The following is a 20,689-nucleotide window of genomic DNA, read 5'->3' on the forward strand; positions in this document are numbered from 1 at the left end:
AAAAGATTATCAATTTGCATAAGACTTCAGTTGTACATATCCAATCCTGTTTAATGCGGTTAGAATCATTAGCCCCACCACATTATATATTTATTTCATTTAAAACGGATGGATATAATTATGGCGAATTGTCATTTCCAAATGCACCTCTCATTACTGGTCAAATCGATATGTTTACTTAATGGAATAACACGCGCAATCAATTCCTATGGGAAAACTAGTGACGACTGGAGGCTGGAGCTGTTTGGGTCCAACTCGTCAAAGTGAACGAGAAAACTGCATCGAGGCGCGGACTCAGAGAGAGAGAGAGAGAGAGAGAGAGATGGTGGAGACTGAGTGAAGCGGCACAGTGTTTCTCAAATGCCATAATTAAACATCTGTCGACAACTGAATGATGCGAGCGAGAGAAGACGGCAAAACTAACTAAGACACAGCACGAAGATCGGTGAACTTGATTTACAATCATGATTTCGCGGAATTGAACGAATGCTTCAAGAAAGAGGAAAGCGAGGACGCGAAAAAGCCGCGTGCATGGATCGCTCTCATACATCCATCATCCCACGCGCGCTGTTCTCCAGGCAAAATTCAACATGATTCGCGTAATGAAACTGTCCGCGGCGAGGTTTTAATGGAGGTGGAAGGTGAATCTCCTGACAGCGAGCTTGAGTTTTAGTCGCCGTTAGTTCCAGATGTACAACATTGCTCCTCATCGCAGAGTTCTCATGGCTCCAGTTGGAGACACCAGAGCTTGGAGAGGCATGTGGGGTCTTTAGCAGCAATAATCGCGGCAGGAAACCAGTCTGGAGGGTTGATAAAAGCAATAAATCCCTACTGAACACAAGTGACCCGACGCGCTATGGCAAACTTCAGGAGAAGAGCTTCACCGGCGCGGATGCTACGACGCCTTGAGATGTTTTAAAGTGGAGCCTGTCTGATACACAGGAACTTTTTGGATTCACCATCGACATAACTGCAGAGATGACAAGAAGACAGGACGACATTGCGCCATCACCTTTTATCTGAACACTGTGATTAGTTCTCACAAAAGCACAGAATCTTTATTGCCTTTGGACCTGCTTTCAGTACATTCCGCTGTTAGACATGGAGACTAGTCAGCTACGGACAGTAGACGGGTTGATTTCTTAACGAATACATAGCCATATTGTTTTTATTCCTCTTAACACGTTGTGTTCCGTATATCGATTCATTTTGCACTATGATGGAACCGCCACCTTGCTCTAAAAAGAGCCTGTCTCTTTCGCTGCCGGTTCCCCGGGAGGGACAGGCGACCCTCAAGCCCCCCCAGCATCTGTGGAGACAGCCACGGACCCCCATCAAAATCAAACACCGCGGTTACTCTGACACCGACCGGCATCACCACCGACAGATAGAGCGCTCGAATGCCATGGACACGAGTGACCGGCCGGGGCTCAAGAAGTCCCGCATGTCCTGGCCATCGTCGTTCCACGGAACCACGAGCGCGTCCATGAGCAACTGCGCTGGGAGCAAGCGGTAAGAAAGCCGAGTGACTAAGTACGTGAGAACAAACGACCTATTTCTGTGTGATGGACGCCCAAAACTAATAATAATGATGATGGAAGGGTTAATAGAGCTTTATGTGGAGAGGCAGAACGTGTGGGCATCCTGGATGATGCGTTATGCGTAACGGCTCCAGCATCGTTCAGAGAGCGTGAGTTTGAAATGCCTCGAACGTGACCCCTCGAAGTAACCTCGAACCAGTTGTGAGCAGCTGATGGCATAACCGATTACTAACAATGCTAATGAGCTAGATTAAAAGTGTAGAAGAAGCCCATGTAATAGGGTTTTTGGAGACCCCATGCCCACATGTTGTGGACACCACGAAGTTTATTGTGATTGATAAAGTATAACGCTAAAAAAAAATCGTTCAGAGAATATTTGGATCATGGCATATGCGCTTTCGCTCTTGGCACGTGCAGACACCATATGCGTGTGGCGCAAAAAAAAAAAAAAAATTGCATGATCTAATCAGGCATCAAATCAGATTAAGACAAATAGCATGATTTGATTTTAGTCCACAGATTAGGGATTCTGTCTCTTTTAGCATTCATAGAATCTTTCCATTGCATAAAAAGGTATTTATAGTTGAATTTTTTTTTCTTTAGTTTAATGGTCTTTAAGATAAGACGTCTCTTTAAGGAAAAGCTATCTGAATAGTTCTTTGGAGATGCAAAAATGTTTCTTCTATAGCAGGGATCTTCAAATCTGGACCTCGAGATCCACTTTCCTGCAGAGTTTAGCTCTAATCCTAATCAAACACACCTGAGCATGCTAATCAAAGCCGATCAATGTCTTGTGATTATTAGAAAATCACAGGCAGGTGACTTTGATTAGGGTTGCAGCTAAACTCTGCAGCGCACTGGACCTCCAGGGCATGATTTGAGGAAGTGGGTTCTATGGCATCCCCCCTTTTGGATGTTTTTTTTTTTTCAAGTCTATTAATGTAATATAATGTTGGCCAAAAAGCCAAAGCATGCACAGAAACATCAGAAGCACTGTATTCCTTGGATTTTGAATTGAACTACCACAGCATGTGTAGCGCTGTTATAAATAATCAACTTGAATTTGTTTTAGACAGAGAAACACATTTGTCAGACTGACATTCATGTTGATTTTGTGGGTTTGCATGATATGCTGAAGCATACAATACACAGCTTTTACCCTCAAGGATAAGTGTGGGTGTTGCTTGCTGTGTTTGTACGTAGACTGATGCACATACAGACTGATCTCAGTGCTGGAAGAGGTGAAATGTGCCGTTCTGTTGAGTGGCGCCTTACCAAATTAGGTGATTATTACTGTAATAATCTGCTTCTGTGAGGGGCTTGAGCCCCAGGGGAGGCCGAGAGCCGAAGGCCCCGGTTTCCTTCCTGTCAACTTTTGCCTAGGCCACAGACGGCCTGCGCGGCAGGCTCATGGGAGCCAGGCCAGCTCTGCCTGATTTGAATTCCCTTCACCATGCTCACAGCCAGTCCAAGAATGAGTGCAGCAGTACTGACTCGAACTGTCCTGCTTCTACTGTGGGCGGGCGACACAGTGCGAGAAATAGACCGCGAGAGACAGATAAAGATACGTGTGGCTCTGCTGATGTGATGTCTCAAGAAGCAGAGATGTCCATGTCTATCTGCTCACTTTCTCATCGCATTGATCACATTTTGTTACATGATCATCCAGCAAAGACACAGGTCTCCATAGGTCGTCCAGTGTGTGTTGTGTCAATAAGTGTGTTTACATGCTAAACGGATTATTCTTAATAACTTGACAATGTAAGTTCACATAAACTGCTTACACAGTTTTATTTTTTATTGTTTAATGGCCAGTTTAAGCTAATCCTGATATACCCTTGCAGTTTCTTACATTACACATTGTTCCAAAGAAGCTTTACAGAAAAATTATTATGTTTAAAATATCTTAATATCGTGATGCCTTACAGTCGCATTTAGCAGATAAGAGCTGGGCAATAATATAGTTTGCATTTTGCAAAAATCTAAATCAAGCAGTTGACATTTGCTATATAGTGTGTGTGTGTGTGTGCCTGTTTGTGTCTGTATAGCCCTACACAAGTATACTGTATCTATGCTCACATATATACATATACAAACAACTTTTTATAAAGAGCTTGGTTATAATAATGTAGTTACATTTTGCAACTAAATAAAAAGCAATTGAGATTTGCTATTTAGTATATATTATTTTATATGAGTATGCGGATAAATTTGGATATAAACCAGCTTTATAAACAGAGATGGGCGATAATGCACTTTTCATTGTGCGACAACATAAGCAAACAGCCAAGATTTGCTATATAGTATGTATTGCTTTATCACAGTAAATTATCAAAAAACGAATTGTATGTAAATACATGTAATGATTCATTGTCTTGTGTGCATCTCTGTTTACGTTTTGACATCAAAACTGATGAAAAAGTGGACATTTCTAATACCTCAAACTGCTTTTAAAATGTGCATATTGTTGCTAGTTATCAGCCTGTTCACGTATGTATGGATAGGATAGTGTGTGTGTATGTATATCTATGTTTGTGTGTGGACGCATTTGTGCATGCATTGCTGCAGGCTTTAGAGAAAGACGTAGATGATAATGAGCAATTTGCATGTATGGTCACATCATACATCAAGAGGTGGGGTGGGGGGCCGGGGGTCTTCTTCGCTGTGGCAAATTTTTATATTTATTCTTTTATGCAGATATCCCGGCAGCCTTTTAATGGGAGCTCTAAGCAGGGTGCCTTGCCCCCAATGTGTATTTATTGAGCTTAAGTAATATACTGTTTTGTGTCCAGAGGACCCCCTCAATGTCATCTGTTACTCTGAGCCTGGGGCCAAAACTTAAACCTCATACACAGCTGCATGCCCAATGATACACTACTGCCTCGTGTTTTGCCGTGTTTGAGGATGATGAAGTTCATGATCTTTTTTGACAGACTTATATCACCCTTAAAGGAATATTCAGGGTTCTGTGCAAGTTAATCTCAATCAACAGCAGTTGTGGCATAATTTTGATTATTATTAAAAAATACTGCAACTCCTCTCTTGTTTTCTTTTGATGGTTATAGTGAAGCACTTAGAATGAAAGGGGCAATTTCTGAAGGATTTAAAAGGTACAATTTGTACGATATTTGCAGTAAAATATTCAAAAACCACTAGGCTAGTGTTATATATTTTGTCCAGCTGATTACTAAAAATATCTCTAATGTTTTCAACTACTTGTAAATCATGAGAAAATTCCCCCTCTAAACAGTGACACGGGGCAGTGCAGTCGCCTGTCAATGACGTTAGTTACCCTTTGTTACTGCATTTACTGACGTAGAAATCACATGACACTGTCGTGGATAAATGTGGAAGTAGTTTCGCAACAAACTTGAACTCGAAAGAGATGCCGATCTCGCTTGTGTTTTAACTCGACAGGTGAGTTGTTTTGATTCGTATCTTTACAGAAAACGTATGCTATTATAACGATCAACAAGATTAGTGTAATGGGGCATACACGCCAAACGCGGGGCATCGCGTCTCTAGACTCGTGCGAGGATGCGTCTGATCCATAGTCTGATCGCGTCTTTGCATTGACTTTGTATGTAATCTACTCGCGCAAATCGTTGAACTCGCGTTTAATCCATGATTTATCTTTCCGTCTGATTGATGGCTGTCAGCGGTTGGGTACAAGACAACAAATCCCATCATTCCACTCTCCTTCTTAGCGTCATCAAACCATGCAATTGTTTTTGTTTTGATAGTGCGCCCTCTCGTAGCAGGTCCTACAACCTGTACCTTTAAAACAAAAATTTGAAGCTTGTAATTTTATAAACGCACTTGCATGTGTATTTTTAGACCTGAAAAGTTGTTCTCATCATTACTAATTAAATATAAAGTCTACATGTTCTGCTTCTCTGGGTCCAGTTTCATCTAATACACAATAGTTAAAGCTGAAATGACACTTGTGGTGTTTTCAGCATCAGCCATCCCACTATATAATCTCCAGAGCTGCTCTAAGAATTCACTTCACAAGCATTTCAATTAATTTAATAAAACTTTTTCAAAATACACAGAAAGACAAAAAAAAGTTCTGTTTAATCTAAGAAAAAAAAATTACAGAAATATATTACTGTTGTACAACATAATGTACTTTTCATCCCATAACAACAACAAAAACAACAAATTTATTTTATTATTAATAATTTAAGGAATACCAAATAATACTTATTTTTGGTCCATGTTTTAATTTCGACAGTAAACATCAGCTCTTTGTTTGCCAAGAAATGAAAGGTAATGTTCAAATTTCATTTATTACATTTTATAACATTTAAATGGATGACGTTTCATGCACTGATTTGATTACCATTGTTTGTAATAATACATTTGTTTTACATCATAAAACAGAGAATCCAGAAAAAAACACCACAGAATGTAAAAATAATACACTAAATAGGGAACTATAATTCTTAAATGTGCGATAAGTTATTCAATTATTAAAGGTTTATCATTTTGATTAATAAAATTAGATTTTAAAATTAAACCATTAACTCAGAATCCCCAAAAAATTTATTTGGGTAAAAAAACAAAACATTTCTTGGGGCCCTAATTATGCCACGAGTGCTGTCGATTGAGTTTAAATGAATTCCTTCACTGTTGACAGAGTCTGAACCATTTCCAGGTAGATGTTTGTTGGAACAGTTTGATCTCAAATGAGTTTCTAGGAGACTTTATATGAAATGGAAAGTAACCTCACCGGGGCATATCTACTCTCAGTTCAATCATTGGAGGCGATGTGACTGAGCACACCAACTAAGGAATCAGCGGTTATCTCAAGATCTTTAACCTCTCAGATGCTTTGGCCAAAAGAAGCCCATTGTTCTCTCTGATGATTTTTTTAAGGACTGGTATTTTCCCCACATATATATGCTTGTTCGTTAGAGGAAGCATGATGACTGATTTATTAGAAACACCATGACTCCAAATAGAGTTTTGAACACCTTTGGCGCTGAGGATTGATTGTTCAGCTTTACTCAATTTTCTTTTTTGTCGGTGGCAGCATTTTTTATTTGCTATTCAATATAATCACTTCCTTCTGTTTACTCCCTTTCAGCTATGGCTTGTACTGTTTTTTGAGTCTTTTTAAGTAACCATACGTCCCACTGAAATATTGAACTGTCACTCGTATTCCCAAACTCGCTGGCTGTGCTTTCAGTCATTACAAGTTGATAAGACGCCATGCATGCAGTACCGTTTCTCAGATGACAAAGGAAGCTTTTATTTCTTTCACATAAAATGAATTTGTGAAACCTTGTGCAACCTTACCTTGGGAAAGAGGTAGCATTATTGCACGGGTCCCCTAACCCAGTGCACTCTGGGAAGTCACCACTGAGGAGAGAATCGCCGACATTGAACAGCTCATCCTGCAGTTCTGTTGCTATGGTTACATTTTGTGCCTGTGTAAAATAGATACATTTTGCCCAAAAAGGCAAAAGGAAGTTTAATTCCCTGATGCGCAGTATGTTGCTTTAATATGCCGAGGAAAATAGTTTTTATTGCTGCTAAATGTGTAGTTCTTTACACTTTCAATAAGTTGCCATCTCTGAGAACCCACAGATCTCCTGTAAGTCACATTGTTCCTAGTTGTTGTTTATAAGAGTTTATTATTCTCAGTCACTGGCTGGTTTTCGATTACTTCTTCTGTCTACTGTTGCCTCTTACTCCGGTCCGGTCTGCTTTGTTGCACCTAGAACTGAATAGATATCCAATATCCTGCCAAATAAACACAGCGTAGTTCATCTTCTCCAGTGGTTTTCAAACCTGTCCTGGAGGCACCCCTGCCCTACACATTATGTAAGTCTTCCTTATTAAACACACCCAAATCAGGTCTTGTAGTCTCTACTAATGAGCTGAGGATTTGAATCAGGTGTGTTAGATGAGGGAGACATGCAACGTGCAGAGCAGGGGTGCCTCCAGGACAGGTTTGAAAACCACTGGAATAGATGAACTACGCTGTGTTTATTTGGCAGGATATCGGAAAGCTGTCAAGCTTGTTAAGCGCTTAATTACATACACCTGTGATTAATGAGCTCAACAATTGCATTGGTGTTTCAGATGTAACACTTTGTCTAAATATACTTTGTACCCCAGTCCGTAGCTACATACTAAAGGCCATTATTATTGTTCATCTCAAGGCATCTGCTTCTCCTTCCTCACTGCAGAAAATGCAATCTATCCTCCCATATATTGCTTACCTAGGCTCCACATTTATTTGCCTTTGCTGCCCTCAGAATTTTCATACTTCAAAGCACTCAACATGCTTCGCATCCTGTGTTTGAGTGTTTTTTCTGTTTCTTTCAAATGTCATCTTTGTTGCCCCGATGATCCCTCGCTGATTTATTGAAACCCCCCGACACTAGAGTCTGTTATTGTCTGGTGGCTTTGGCCCCTCCTTCCTTTTTTTGACGGATGAGTGTCTCTCACTCATATCTCTGGCTTTGAGCATATTCACCAGCCTGTGTTCATTTGATTCTTTGTGCGGGATAATCACCGACTTCGATCTCAGCAGTCTGCTTGCTTTTCTCTCTCTCTCTCTCTCTCTCTCATCTTTATCATCTTATTTGTCTGATTTTCGCTCTGTGTCCCTTGCTTTCTCTTTCCTCCAGTCGCCTTTTGTGCTCCCTATTGTGCTTTCTTTCTTACCCGGGCCTTGTGTGCCACTTATATTGTCTCTTGCACACTTTGCTCATGATCACTGCTGAGTTAATCACACCGTTGGCCTATCTTTAAATCTATAATTTCTTCCCTCTCCCGTGCATGTCCACAGAGATCATCAGAGGACCAGCAAACTCCTCTAATTCTCCCCCTCTCTTCCATTTCCCCAGTGGCTGAATGAACTGCCCGCCATTAGACTTTCTGCCGTCACTTATTACTTCTCCCATTCCCTGTGGATACAGCCCTGTAAATGATACTGCTGCCTTTGACGAAGCCCTTGCATTCTCTGTGCCATCCATCAGTTCCCCACGACACTTTACAGTAACGCACCAGCCTTTTAGCTCACACCCAGACACATCCGCCTGCTCTCAAGATACCTGCGGTTTCCCTCTGCTCCATCTCTGCTCTGTGTAATTAGGCTGGCTATCTGAAATCTACACGATCATTACCAAGTTAAAGCTTCTGAAAAAGTTTAATGGGATTATTCCAAGCTTGCAGCATGAGACGCTCTTCAAATACCCATGCTCTACTCCAAATGTGGAGAAATTAGGCAAAACCGAGGAGATAATGGGGATAAAATACCTGGAGGAAACTATGCATATACATTTTCCTCCATCTCAAATCTGACACTGGTAAAAATCTGCTATAATAGGATAAAGTATTAGAGATTTATATGCTGCTTAATTGTAAGAATGGAACGCTTCTTTTAAATCCCAAACTCTAAGCAATAAAGAAAGCATGGCACAATTGCAAGTAACCAAAGGGGCACTTTAGCATTGCTGATTAAAGGGGCAGGGGCTTATTGTATATTTTTCATGCTTATTCTGCCACTGTAAATTTTCCCCATGGACTTCCATTGTAAGTGCATTGCTTTTAATGCATTTTGTCAGAGACAGTTCAGTATTATGTATTGTGGAAATCAACTGGATGCCACAGTTGCTGTTGATACAGCTTGAAGATAAAATTTAAATTAATTTACGCACCCACATGTGGTTCCAAATCAATATGTATTTCTTCCATGGAAAATAAAAACGTGAAAGCTCCAGTTCCCATTCATTTTATTTGCATGGAAAAAAGCAATCAGCACAGTCTTTGGAAAAAACAACAACATGAGGGTGAGTAAATGGCGACAGAATTGTATGTTGCATTCAGCCCGGAGTGTTCCTTTAAGGTTTTTCTTTCCCCATATGAGAGACATAATGTGCTTCTAGCTTGTCAAAACTTTATATTAGTGTAGCTCAGTCGAGTGCTTTAATAAGCAAGCATTAGGCATCCAGCTTCATGGATAACGTTGGCCCTCAGGTTTGGGCATGTGATGTCACGGTTAGCGACATCTGTTTTTATCCGTGCACCAACAGGCTAAGCTGCACCATGCTCACCCTCTTTTGACCTGCCCATATCTCCCTGCCTAATGCCTGGAAGAGTGAAACCAGGAGCTTTTCCACATTACACAACATCTACTGTAACATATATGATTAGAGGATTGAATTCTAGCTTTATTTAGGTCTGAAGAAAGTGGAAGATGCTGATGGTGTAGATTCACATAGCTGCTGAACACCTGCTTTTGCAGTGAAGCAGACTGACATAAGTATACTTATGTAGACAAGTTATATATATACACACTAGATAATATTTGAAAGATCGTTGACAAGAAGTTAAAGATTACTATGAATTACTGAAAAATGTCATTATTAACACTTGAGTTGAAACCAAATAGTCAAAATAATGCAATATAAATTAAGATTGAGACATGTTCGAACACATTGTATAATAGCCGATATATGCACTGCAGTGAGAGAATCAGAATCTCTAAAGAACGTAAATTAAATCGCTCAAATTATAATCAATTAAACTGATTTTTTTAGGAATCAGAATCACTACCTATTGAAACCATTGCATAAAAAGTACCTTCATACCAAAAAGCACTAAAACACAGTCGCAAACTGCAAAGCTTGGCAAAAGTTAAACTGCTATCTCTGATGGAGACAGTGATGCTATTTTTGACATTATTGCTCTGTGTTAAATACTTTTATTTTTATTTATCTTGTGTGTGTGTGTGTGTGTGCGCTGAAATGTTTTCTGTTACCCTTTCTAAATTACTTAGAAAACATAATCCGATGGGCTTCAGAAAGTTCACAGCAGGTTAGATAGAGCTGGAGATTAAAACGTTTTAACCAGTCAGTAAAAATGTGATTCTCACTTAAATGAAAATAGAATGATTCAATTGTGAAGTACATTGTGCAACTGTACACTTATGTTATTTTATACAAATATTTGCCTCTTTCATGCAGCTTCAATCCCAGGTAAAATAGTCTAGTTTAGCCATAATATAATTTGTTCATAAATAACCCCAACCGTCAGTTTCATATGCTAATATGGACAAAAAGGTATAGCCATAATGTTTCTTTGACTTGATGCAGGGAGACGTTTTAAATTCCCAGGTTGCCATTGGTTGTCTGCAAAGAGGTAAATTCTCACAGTCGTCTGTTTAGTATTAGCACGGCAGTGTTCTGCGAGGATCTGTGTGGAGGTGTGAGGAGTCCTGAATTCTGTGTGTTATCAGACAGACATCCTGAATCAACCTGCTCCACAGCAGCAGCCTTCATTCCCATTCTCACATTTTGATGATAAGCTTTGTAGTGACATCCGTCAAGGGAACTTGGACCCTCTCTGAGTATGTAAGCGTGTCTGAATGCGAGTGCGTGAGCACTGTGGACTCTTGTCTCAACGGACGGCAGTTCTGAGAGAGACCGACATGTCACCGAGTTGTCAGCCGAACAGATCCTTGCATGTGCATTTAAACACACCCATTTACATGCACTCACACAATGACACCAGAGACAGCACAAAGACCGTTGTCAGAGCAATAGACAGGTGAGACAATGTAGGTTGGACAGCAGAAAGCACACCGGGGAGAGTCTAGTTCAAATTCAGGACAGCAAACAAAACAGAGCTGAGTCGAGTGCATTACCACACCTGGTGTTTGAGAGATATGAAGAGCGTGCCTCAGTTAAAATGTATGTGATCCACCTGTTAAGTTTAAGGCAGGGTTTCCTGTTGTTCTACCTGATATACAATGTCACCAGGAATTTGTAACCCCTAGATAGACTGGCTTCAACCCACAGGATAATTATGAGAAAGTGTCATTCCTGCTCACTGGGGAAGGACAGATGGCTGCGGTATCAGCAAAATATGGCTCTGACTGTCACGCTGAACCATGATCCAAGACAATATTACGTTTGCTTATACTAGCCAATAATGAATTAGCTCGCAAATACACGTCTCCATGCTAAACATTAGTCATTTAGACAACATTATGACTCGGTCCAACGAACCGGCTCGCAGATAAACATAATTACCGCATCCTCAGTGAATTTGTTATGCAATATTTTCATGATCGCTGGTTTGGTATGTCGTGATTTTGAGGTTGCACACAGTTTAGTCTACAAAATGAATATCCTTTGAGAGAAAGAAAGAGCGGGAGGATGCATCGGCCTGCTCGGTTGGAGTCGGCTGTGGTCTGGTCATGTGTGAACTGGACTGGAAACTGCTGTTTCTGAGTCACTCGCATTACATAACCTGCAAACAACTAACATTTTGTTAAAAAATATATAGATTCGGGGTGGTTCCAGGGATCCTACAAGTTGCACTTGCTGGGATGCTTAAAATGTCTCTTGGTTTCAGTCAAAACACATTCCTGCTCTGTAGCATCAGTGCTGAGCTGTATTTAATGTACTGTGATTGTTTTTTTACCAAAACCGCAGCGGATAATTCATGGTAAACTTAGAACAGGCTATTGCATTATTGATGCTAGGACACGACAGGTATCGACAAACGTCTGACTGATCTGGTAATTACATCACAGTGCTGAGTTACAGTAATGGACACAGCTTCGGTCCCTCAGGACCATCTCTTGACCTCTGTGAAGCTGATTCAGGAGACGTATCTTGTCTGATCTGGAATCCCATGCCTCTCGTGGTATTTAAAGACCTACGATCCCCTGTGTACCCCAGGATTCCCTTCCATGCTGGAGCTAAGTCTATTATTCTCAGATTCGAGATTTATATAGGGATTTTCATACCTGAAATAGTTAACCCTGGGTCACTGTGAACTCCAGGTAAACTGAATCCTGGGTAATCCTGTTTCACATTTGAACTACTCGCACTTAACCCGGGGTTAACCATTATTCCTGGGTATTCGTAAGAAGGGCTGGGTATCTTTCGAAAGTTTTCAATACCATTTCCTGAATGATAGTTTTTTTCGATAACAGTTTTAAGAAATCTGTTTAAACAAGATTACATTACCTCAAAAAGAAAAAAAATATTTTATTTTTTCAGCTTGTCACTCATCTCCTGAGCCACAGCACAAAAACAAACATCGACCATAAAATGCATGAAGGAACAAAATGTTACCAACACAATAAATCAGTATTAATAATTGTAAAAAAAATATCAAATAGTTTTCAGTGTCCACATCTTTTAGGCTACATTACACTGGAGCATTTTTGTTGTATAATGCATAGCTTAGACAGAATATCTTTTCTGTTATTTCTTCACTTATTTACTGAAGAGCATTAGCTGCTTCCAGCGCTTTCTGCCTGTGTTTTCTCTTCTTTGAGCGCTGTTCAGACTCAGAGGAAGCTCATTCACTGCTCATATGTCAATCATGGTACACGTTTATAACCTGCCCTGTCACAGGTGTAGCAATTAGCTTGATATAAACAATATATGGCCAAAACACACATTACAAGTGTGAAAAGATTACAAGATTACAAGTGTGAAAAGTTCCTTTACATTTAAAATCAGGGATCGTAACATAAATTTGGGGTTTAGAATGACGATGAACCAAGTGCAGTATGAAAGGCCCTTGAGTGCTGGTTCTGGATGGGCCCATGGGTTAGAGATTTCCCCAGCAGCGCTGTGCTCTGCTGCACTGTGATTGGCAGCAGGGGTCTGGACATCTGCAAAAGAGCAGGAGCTGAAATTTCCTGTGATGCTGGGAACGGGCAGAGAGCCAGTGATGACTTCAACAAGGGTAATTCATTAGCATCAACACTAAGCACAGCGAGACCTTGTTTCTCCCTCTTAAATTCAGATTATCACAGTCTGCTCCTCCACTTGCCCTACTTTTGCGGCTTCTCCGGTCCCCTCTGTACTTGTTTACGTGTTTGCCCCTGTGTGCGTGTGAAGTGATCGTGTAGTCAGGCCTATAGGTATGCCGAAGGCTATTGGACACTTTTTTCAGCTTTCTATTTGTGCATCCTTTGTTCTGCTTACATGGAACACCAAACGAATAAAATTGATGCGATAAAATTGAATGGAATGCAGTGGGATGTGATGTTGACACACATATCGCAGTGCCCACCCCGCCCCCCTCTTCTTCTGCTCCTGAGATGCTTATCGCCCGTGACAGATTAGGGCACTTGTCGTCGTCTATGTTTAAATCCTGTCGTCATGATGGGAGTCGACGCAGGGGTCTAGGCGTTCTGTGGAGATAGACAGGTGGACCGAGGACAGGAAAGGGACAGGGAGAGTGCACAGAGGGAGAGAATGATGGGTTGAGAGTAGGAGAGAGAGACACAAGAAGTGGGGCTAGTGATGCCCGCTGTCTTAACGGGTTTATGGCTGTCTTCCATTTGGTCAAATCAAACTCGAGCCTGACCCCAGCTATGACTGGCTCATGTTGTATCACTCATGAGGCCACAGCAGCATGACCTCATGGATCCAGCCTGCCTCTTTGTGAGCACTATAAATAGGATAGGAGGCCCCAAGCTCCTACTATAATGAGATTAAATCCATCCAGCCTTAACGTCCAGTGTGAACTGAGCATCACATCTGTATCTTGCTTCGGAAAAGGGCAGTGTGTATGGGTAAGCGCATGGCTGTCTTTGAGTTCAATTCAAGATAGACTTCCTTCTGGTGAAGTATGTCTGACTTCATTTAGTTTGCTTAAACTCTGCCCCTTAATTCTAATTGACTGCAAGCTCGCATTCAGTTCTGCCTCTATCCAATCAACATCTGATGGACAGAACCAAGTACTCACCTTATTTTTTTCTTTTCGATAATCCATTTCTCTCAGATAACGGACATAAAACAGAATAAAAGAAATGCTGTTATTTCCTTTACATTGGTACTTTAAAGTTAGCAAGTTGCTGATAATTCAGAATAGTAGGTAAACAAATAATCCACCTTATTTTTCTCATTAGAACGGCTGTGGCCATTTGTAAGTGTAATGTGTCTGGCTCCCAGTGTCATTCACTTCCAGTTAATCTTAACCGAACAAAACAGCTCATTTTTGGTTATTGTTTCAGTATTATTTACTATTTAATTTAAGAATATTTTCAGACAGAGCCCTATTCTCTTAATGAGTAATGGGTGTGTTTTGGGCATAATGTGCAATAAACCAATCAGAGCAAATAGGTAGCCTAATTGTGACCTGTCCTTTATCAGGGCAATGTGCTTAACACCACAGTACCATAAAAATTCTTCAGCAACCTGTGTTTTACTGTAATGGCTGCAATCAGCTTGTCAGGCTGGATTTTATGTCAGATATGTTTTTTGTAGTAAAATGGCTCTCTTGAAGTAAAAGGGCCCTTTTTTTAACGATCCAAGCACATGGTCTAAAGCGCATGGCGCAGGTGCACTCATGGCATGTCCGAATCCACTTTTGCTAGTTTTGCGGGAAAACGGAGCCTGGGCACATGGTCTAAACAAGTTGTCCCTATTCTCTTAATGAGTAATGGGTGTGTTTTGGGCATAATGTGCAATAAACCAATCAGAGCAAATAGGTAGCCTAATTCTAATACATGCAATGACTATCCATTATGACATGTAGGCATTTTTATACTTATGTATACAATTATAATCTTTTACATTTTAATCTTTTATTGTTTCATATTTAAAAATGTGTGCTGCTGCTGCGCGTACCTGTGTGTAATAAGCAAAGTGTACATGCGTTGTGGACACACCCAAAGGCGCATTTTCTACTAATGCACTCTTTTATGACAAAAACAATATTGTGCCATTGACTTTAGACTTCAGACCAGGTTTGAGTTTATCTATGGCGCAGTCTATTTTAAATTCCTGAAAATAGCAACACGCCAACAATGCGCCTGAACACACCTCTTTTTTTCTAGACCCACAAATGGGTGCAAATGCATTTGCTATTTAAACAATGCACCAGGACAGGAAAATGAGTACTGCATCAGGCTGAAACTAGCAAAAACACTTGAAAACCAAAATTAGCCAGTTCTCATGAGCAAGGCAAAACGCGTGCTGCATACACGTGTTAGCGTTATCCTGTTTTTATGTCTTTGTGAGTATGTGCCTGTATGTGCCAGTGTCACTGACTATTTGCATGTGTCTGGGGACAGAGTGGGAGACGACCAGTCTGTTTGGCCATACTGCTGATCGACAGCCCATACACGCTCCCTGCCTTACACTGCTAGAGCCTCCGAGAGCAGACGCTCTTAAGGCAAGACGCTCTGTGGCTCACCGGGGGCTAACCCTTTAGCTGCTAGGGGTGGGGAGTATGACTAAAATCTTAAAACATGATCAAAAAATGGCATTTTATTTTAAATATATAACATTTTCGGACTGTCCAGTAAATTAATTACTTAACAAATAAAAGGTACTTCATCTGATTTCATTATTTCTCTCTTTTCATTTGGATGTTGATGGATGCCATCCAAGAGATGATTATTCATAACAAATGAATGATGAATCTGGCATCAGTGCCCAAACAGCTTTACATTATGTAACATGAGTTAAAAACAAAATAAATGATTATTACAAAAGCACAACGAGACCCATTCAAAGCCACTGCACATCAGCTGAATTTTAAATGAATGCGTCAAGTTGTTATGTTGCTCGGCAACCGAAAACAACTAAGCACAACGCAATGGGAGTTTGACAACACTCCTTAATAACAAGTTCTTCCTCATTCTCTTTGGACACATTCCGCTCTGTTTTGTTTTTTACATACATCCATGTTTTTTATTGCTGTCACATGTAAATAGAAAAAAAGTGTTTCTACCATTGTAAGTAAAGCTTTTCTACTGCTCTATATTTCTGCCCTTTTTTCATCTCTCCACTAATAATCACTTCCTCCGCTGCATCCACTCAATCCACTGCCAATAACTACTCCCAGTGCACAGTCAGTAACCACAGTGCTCCCTATATGTCTCGCCTTCAATTACCATCAGAAATATCAGTTGAAACATGATGTCGACGTGCATTGATGTATCGCTTGGCTGAGCAGTGATAGAAGTCCATTCATCAGAGGGTGGCCAGATGTGGAAAGATAGAGAGAGAGAGAGAGAGAGATTTTCTTTCTGCGTACTGAGGAGTGACTGAATAGATTGTGAAAGATGGAGTGCTAAGAGACACACATGAGAAGAGGTAAAAGGAGCTGAAAAAGAATGATTTTGTTCATGAGCGAGTGGGAGAGAGAGAGGACCAGATAAGACAAATGCAGCTGCAGAAACAAAGATGCTGTCTATGAATAGCCCATTTTTAGTGCATAAGTCTAAGATGCACAGCCTAAATGGATCCTTCAACATACCAGCCATAGACCCAAGTGTCTAAAATAATCCAACCGCTTTTCCAATTGAAGATAAAATGTCAAACTCTCACATAAGGTTCTTTCTCAATGTGATGCAGGCCATTGCATTAAAGTAGCCCAACGTCAAACACAATCAAATCACATGAACTATAAAAGAGTGTGAAAACACTATAAATACAAGCCAGTGGGATTCGATTAGAAAGCATAACATCACCAAGCCAGAATCTGAATTGTTCTTTATAGTAAAAGCAAGTCAGTGTCAACCATTGCTGATGTCCATTTGCTGATAGAGGTCAAGGCTCCGAATATTCAGAGAAAATTGATTTCGGAGGGGCTTCACAGCTGGAGTAACACAGATAGACAGACTCGGCATTGTGAAAAAAGAGCCTGACACTTCCTCCAGACAGTCTAACTTAAAATAAAAATTTTCTGTCTCAAATCTTTTTTAACAATTTAGCTTTGACAAGAGTCTCCAAAAACAACACAATGTGACTACAGTGTAGCCTCAGGGTGAATGTGGTTTAAGCTAAATGCTCCATGGAATAGATTTCTTCGCTCTCCCACTAATGACTGTTTTTGCCTTTTCTATCAATGAGCATAATTATTATCCTCTCACTATAACTTAATTAATCCTAAGAAATATAGGTGTAATACCTATGTTGAAGTGAATGTACCCTCATAGGTTTCTGTTTAAATCTTTTATTGATTTCCACTGTTGACAATTGAGCGCCACTCATCTGTATATCAGTGCCATTCTGCAAGGCCAACTACCATAACCTGGAGATTGATTTTACAATTCAACAGTGAATAAGATACAATTACCAATTCATCATTTCATTTTCCCTCATTATACCAGTTAGCATTCATGATATGTTTTTCCATACTCTGCTATCATATCATTGTGTCTTTATAAATTTTGTGTGACAAATCAATTGTGAAGGTTGCCATATTAGATAAAATCTCATTAAAAAATTGCCTGGCACAGAGAGGGAAGATAGGAACTTCAGATTTACACCGTGGAAAGAACTGAAGTGTAAATCAGAAGCGATAGATAGATAGATAGATAGATAGATAGATAGATAGATAGATAGATAGATAGATAGATAGATAGATAGATAGATAGATAGATAGATAGATAGATAGATAGATAGATAGATAGATAAAGAGAGAGAGAGATGCGAGACACCGCGTGATTCCTCTTTCTCATACATACAAAGTTATGTTAAAATACCCGCTTTGGCATGTATTCTAGTAAACTCAAGTCGGTTATGTCTTAAAGGGTTAGTTCGCCCAAGAATAAAAATTACCCCATAAATTACTCACCTTGAAGTCATCCTAGGTGTATATGACTTTTTTCTTTCATACGAATCCAGTCTGGGTTATTTAAAAAATTGTCTTTGATCTTTCAAGCTGTTTGATGCCACTCAGCGGGTGTTTCAATGCATCGGTCCGTGAGCAGTTTAATAAAAAGCACATCCATTAATAAAAGTATCTCACATGGCTCCGGGGGGTGAACAAAGACCTTCTGTAGCAAATCAATGCATTTTAGTAAGAAAAATATCCATATTCAAAATGTTATAATCACTTTAACCTCTTAGCTTGCGCTCACTGTTGTAAAACGGAAGTAGCTCTGGGCTGATGACGTATGAGGTCGGCGTTGTGCATGCGCCGGCGAATCTCGTGAAAACTGTTTTTTAAAAATAGGAAAGGAAGCAAAGTTTTCTTACTTTAGCAAAGGAAAACCAGTATCCTCTTGTTTTTTATATCAAAATCCTCCGACATTCTTCTTTACAAATCCTCATTTTGTATTTCTAATAAGTAATCGTTGTTTTGTTTTGATGTCTCCGCTGCATTTCTGCACACATCACTTCTAAGCGGTGCTTGCGCAAAGCTGACCTCATACGTCATTCCCCAGAACTGCTACAGGCTAGCATTCGCACCCCACATGCATCATTGAGGCTCAGGCACCCATGACCCTAAATGCTGGCTCACCAGTTGTCCTTTCCTGCACCCCTTTTGGTATGTATTAACCACTTAAAAGCGGGAACACCCCACACAATTATGCTCTGAACCATTTTTCATGCTTCCAAACCATTAAATTCAAGAGCTGACTGTTTTATATATCCCAGCCCTTGACAGGTGTCAGTGTAATGATATAATCAAATGTTATTGTCAGTGGTTTTAATGCTGTGGATGATCAGTGTATATTTATATAATATAAAAACAGATAGATAGATAGATAGATAGATAGATAGATAGATAGATAGATAGATAGATAGATAGATAGATAGATAGATAGATAGATAGATAGATAGATAGATAGATATATGTGTCTGCAATGTAAGATAGATTGGTGAAGAGAGATGGAGAGATGATGGTGCTGTAGAAGACAACTCTACAGTGACACAAAGGTAGCTCTTGATGACTCACTCCCTCCCTCTCTTTCTGTATCTCTTTCTTTCTCTCTCTCCAGTCTGGATTAAAATAACAGAGCCCCAGCAGCCCCAGCCTGCAGAGGGGGAGTTATGCTTTCCATCTCAGAGACAGGGTGATACGCTAAAAATACCCCTCTGTGTGTGGGCTGCACGAGGAGATCAGGGCGGGGGTACAGCTCTGGAAGCTGGTTTGTACATTACAGATTTGGTATATGCAGCATGAGACTCTATGTGCCGTCTAAAAGCACAGGATGAATGCTTTTACTGGAACCGGGCTGGTGTCAATATCCCTGATTGGCTCATTAGATGGATCAGTGTGTTAATTGTATTTCCAGTTCAGTTGCGATGTCTCTAATGGTGTCTCTGAAGAGCCTTTGTTAGACAGCCAACTGACCACTGCACTCTTTATTATGGAATTCCTTCCCTCAGTAACTTCTTTGTCTTGGTCATTACACTAGGAAATGATGTTCGATTGATGCTATTAAGAAATCAATACGTCGTCATGCAGTGAAATGGAGCATCGCCGCTTACTTAAGGGTCTATTTTTGATTACGTAAGATGTAAACAAAGCTGTTCAATTGTACACGGTCCTTTGTGTATCTTCCTCCCAGTCCATGTATATATTCAGCCTATGAATCCCAGTATCCTGAAACCAGGGAGGATGGAAGTGCTCAAGTGCTGCTGAGTGTTTAAAGCAGACGGATGCTAATCGCAAGCAACCCTCATTAAAACAAACACTTGTTCAGGGCTTTCCCCTGACATTTCAGTTCACTAAAGCTTGTTAAAAGATGTGAATGCTGCAAAACAGATTCTTAATAGTTTTCCGTTACTCCTCATGGCCCCTAGATGCACAGGGACGATTTCCATATAAAAGGTTAGTGAGCAGAGTCGCACTAGGGAATGAAAGGGGTGAACGTAGCGGAGTGAGAGAGAGCCTTTGGGGTGCCAATGGCTGTACTCAGTGGGAATTAGTCAGATTTGAGTATTTATGCAGGCAGGGAGCTGGCAGGATGTTGGCTGCTTGGCTTGGGCAGTGCCAACACCACTGAGTAATGTTTTTTTGTGCTGGTTACTGTGGCACGGCAGTGGGGTTCACTGGGTGAAGTTTGCTGTTATGAGGTGACACTACAGAATGGGATTGAGAAAAAAAAAATAGGATAGAATAATTTATCGCAGTCAGCCTGCCAGTCATGAATACGGTTCACAACGAGGGTTATGTTTTTAGGCATCTATTTTGAAAGATTTTAAATGAACACTCCACTTTTTTTGGGAAATTACAGTTGTACAGTTGTACATCTTCTAACTCCCCTAGAGTTAAACAGTTGAGTTTGACTGTTTTTGAATCCATTCAGCTGATCTCCAGGTCTGGCGGTAGCACTTTTAGCTTCACTTAGCATATATAATTGAATCTGATTAGACCATTAGCATCTCGCTCAAAAATAACCAAAGATGTTCGAG

The 20,689-nt window shown here is 40.4% G+C and overlaps 1 protein-coding gene across 1 annotated transcript in view; it reads left to right on the forward strand.

The window, feature by feature from the left end:
- Window positions 1–299: 299 nt before the first annotated feature.
- Window positions 300–20,689, forward strand: part of LOC127952720 (cAMP-specific 3',5'-cyclic phosphodiesterase 4A-like) — a 41,819-nt gene continuing 21,429 nt past the window's right edge. The window contains exon 1 of the mRNA XM_052551427.1: window positions 300–1,512. Within this exon, the coding sequence (XP_052407387.1) occupies window positions 1,217–1,512 (296 nt within the window). The 5' untranslated portion in view covers window positions 300–1,216. The remainder of the gene's footprint in view (window positions 1,513–20,689) is intronic.

The sequence above is a fragment of the Carassius gibelio genome, chromosome A3 (assembly GCF_023724105.1).
Source record: "Carassius gibelio isolate Cgi1373 ecotype wild population from Czech Republic chromosome A3, carGib1.2-hapl.c, whole genome shotgun sequence".
NCBI classification, from domain to species: domain Eukaryota; kingdom Metazoa; phylum Chordata; class Actinopteri; order Cypriniformes; family Cyprinidae; genus Carassius; species Carassius gibelio.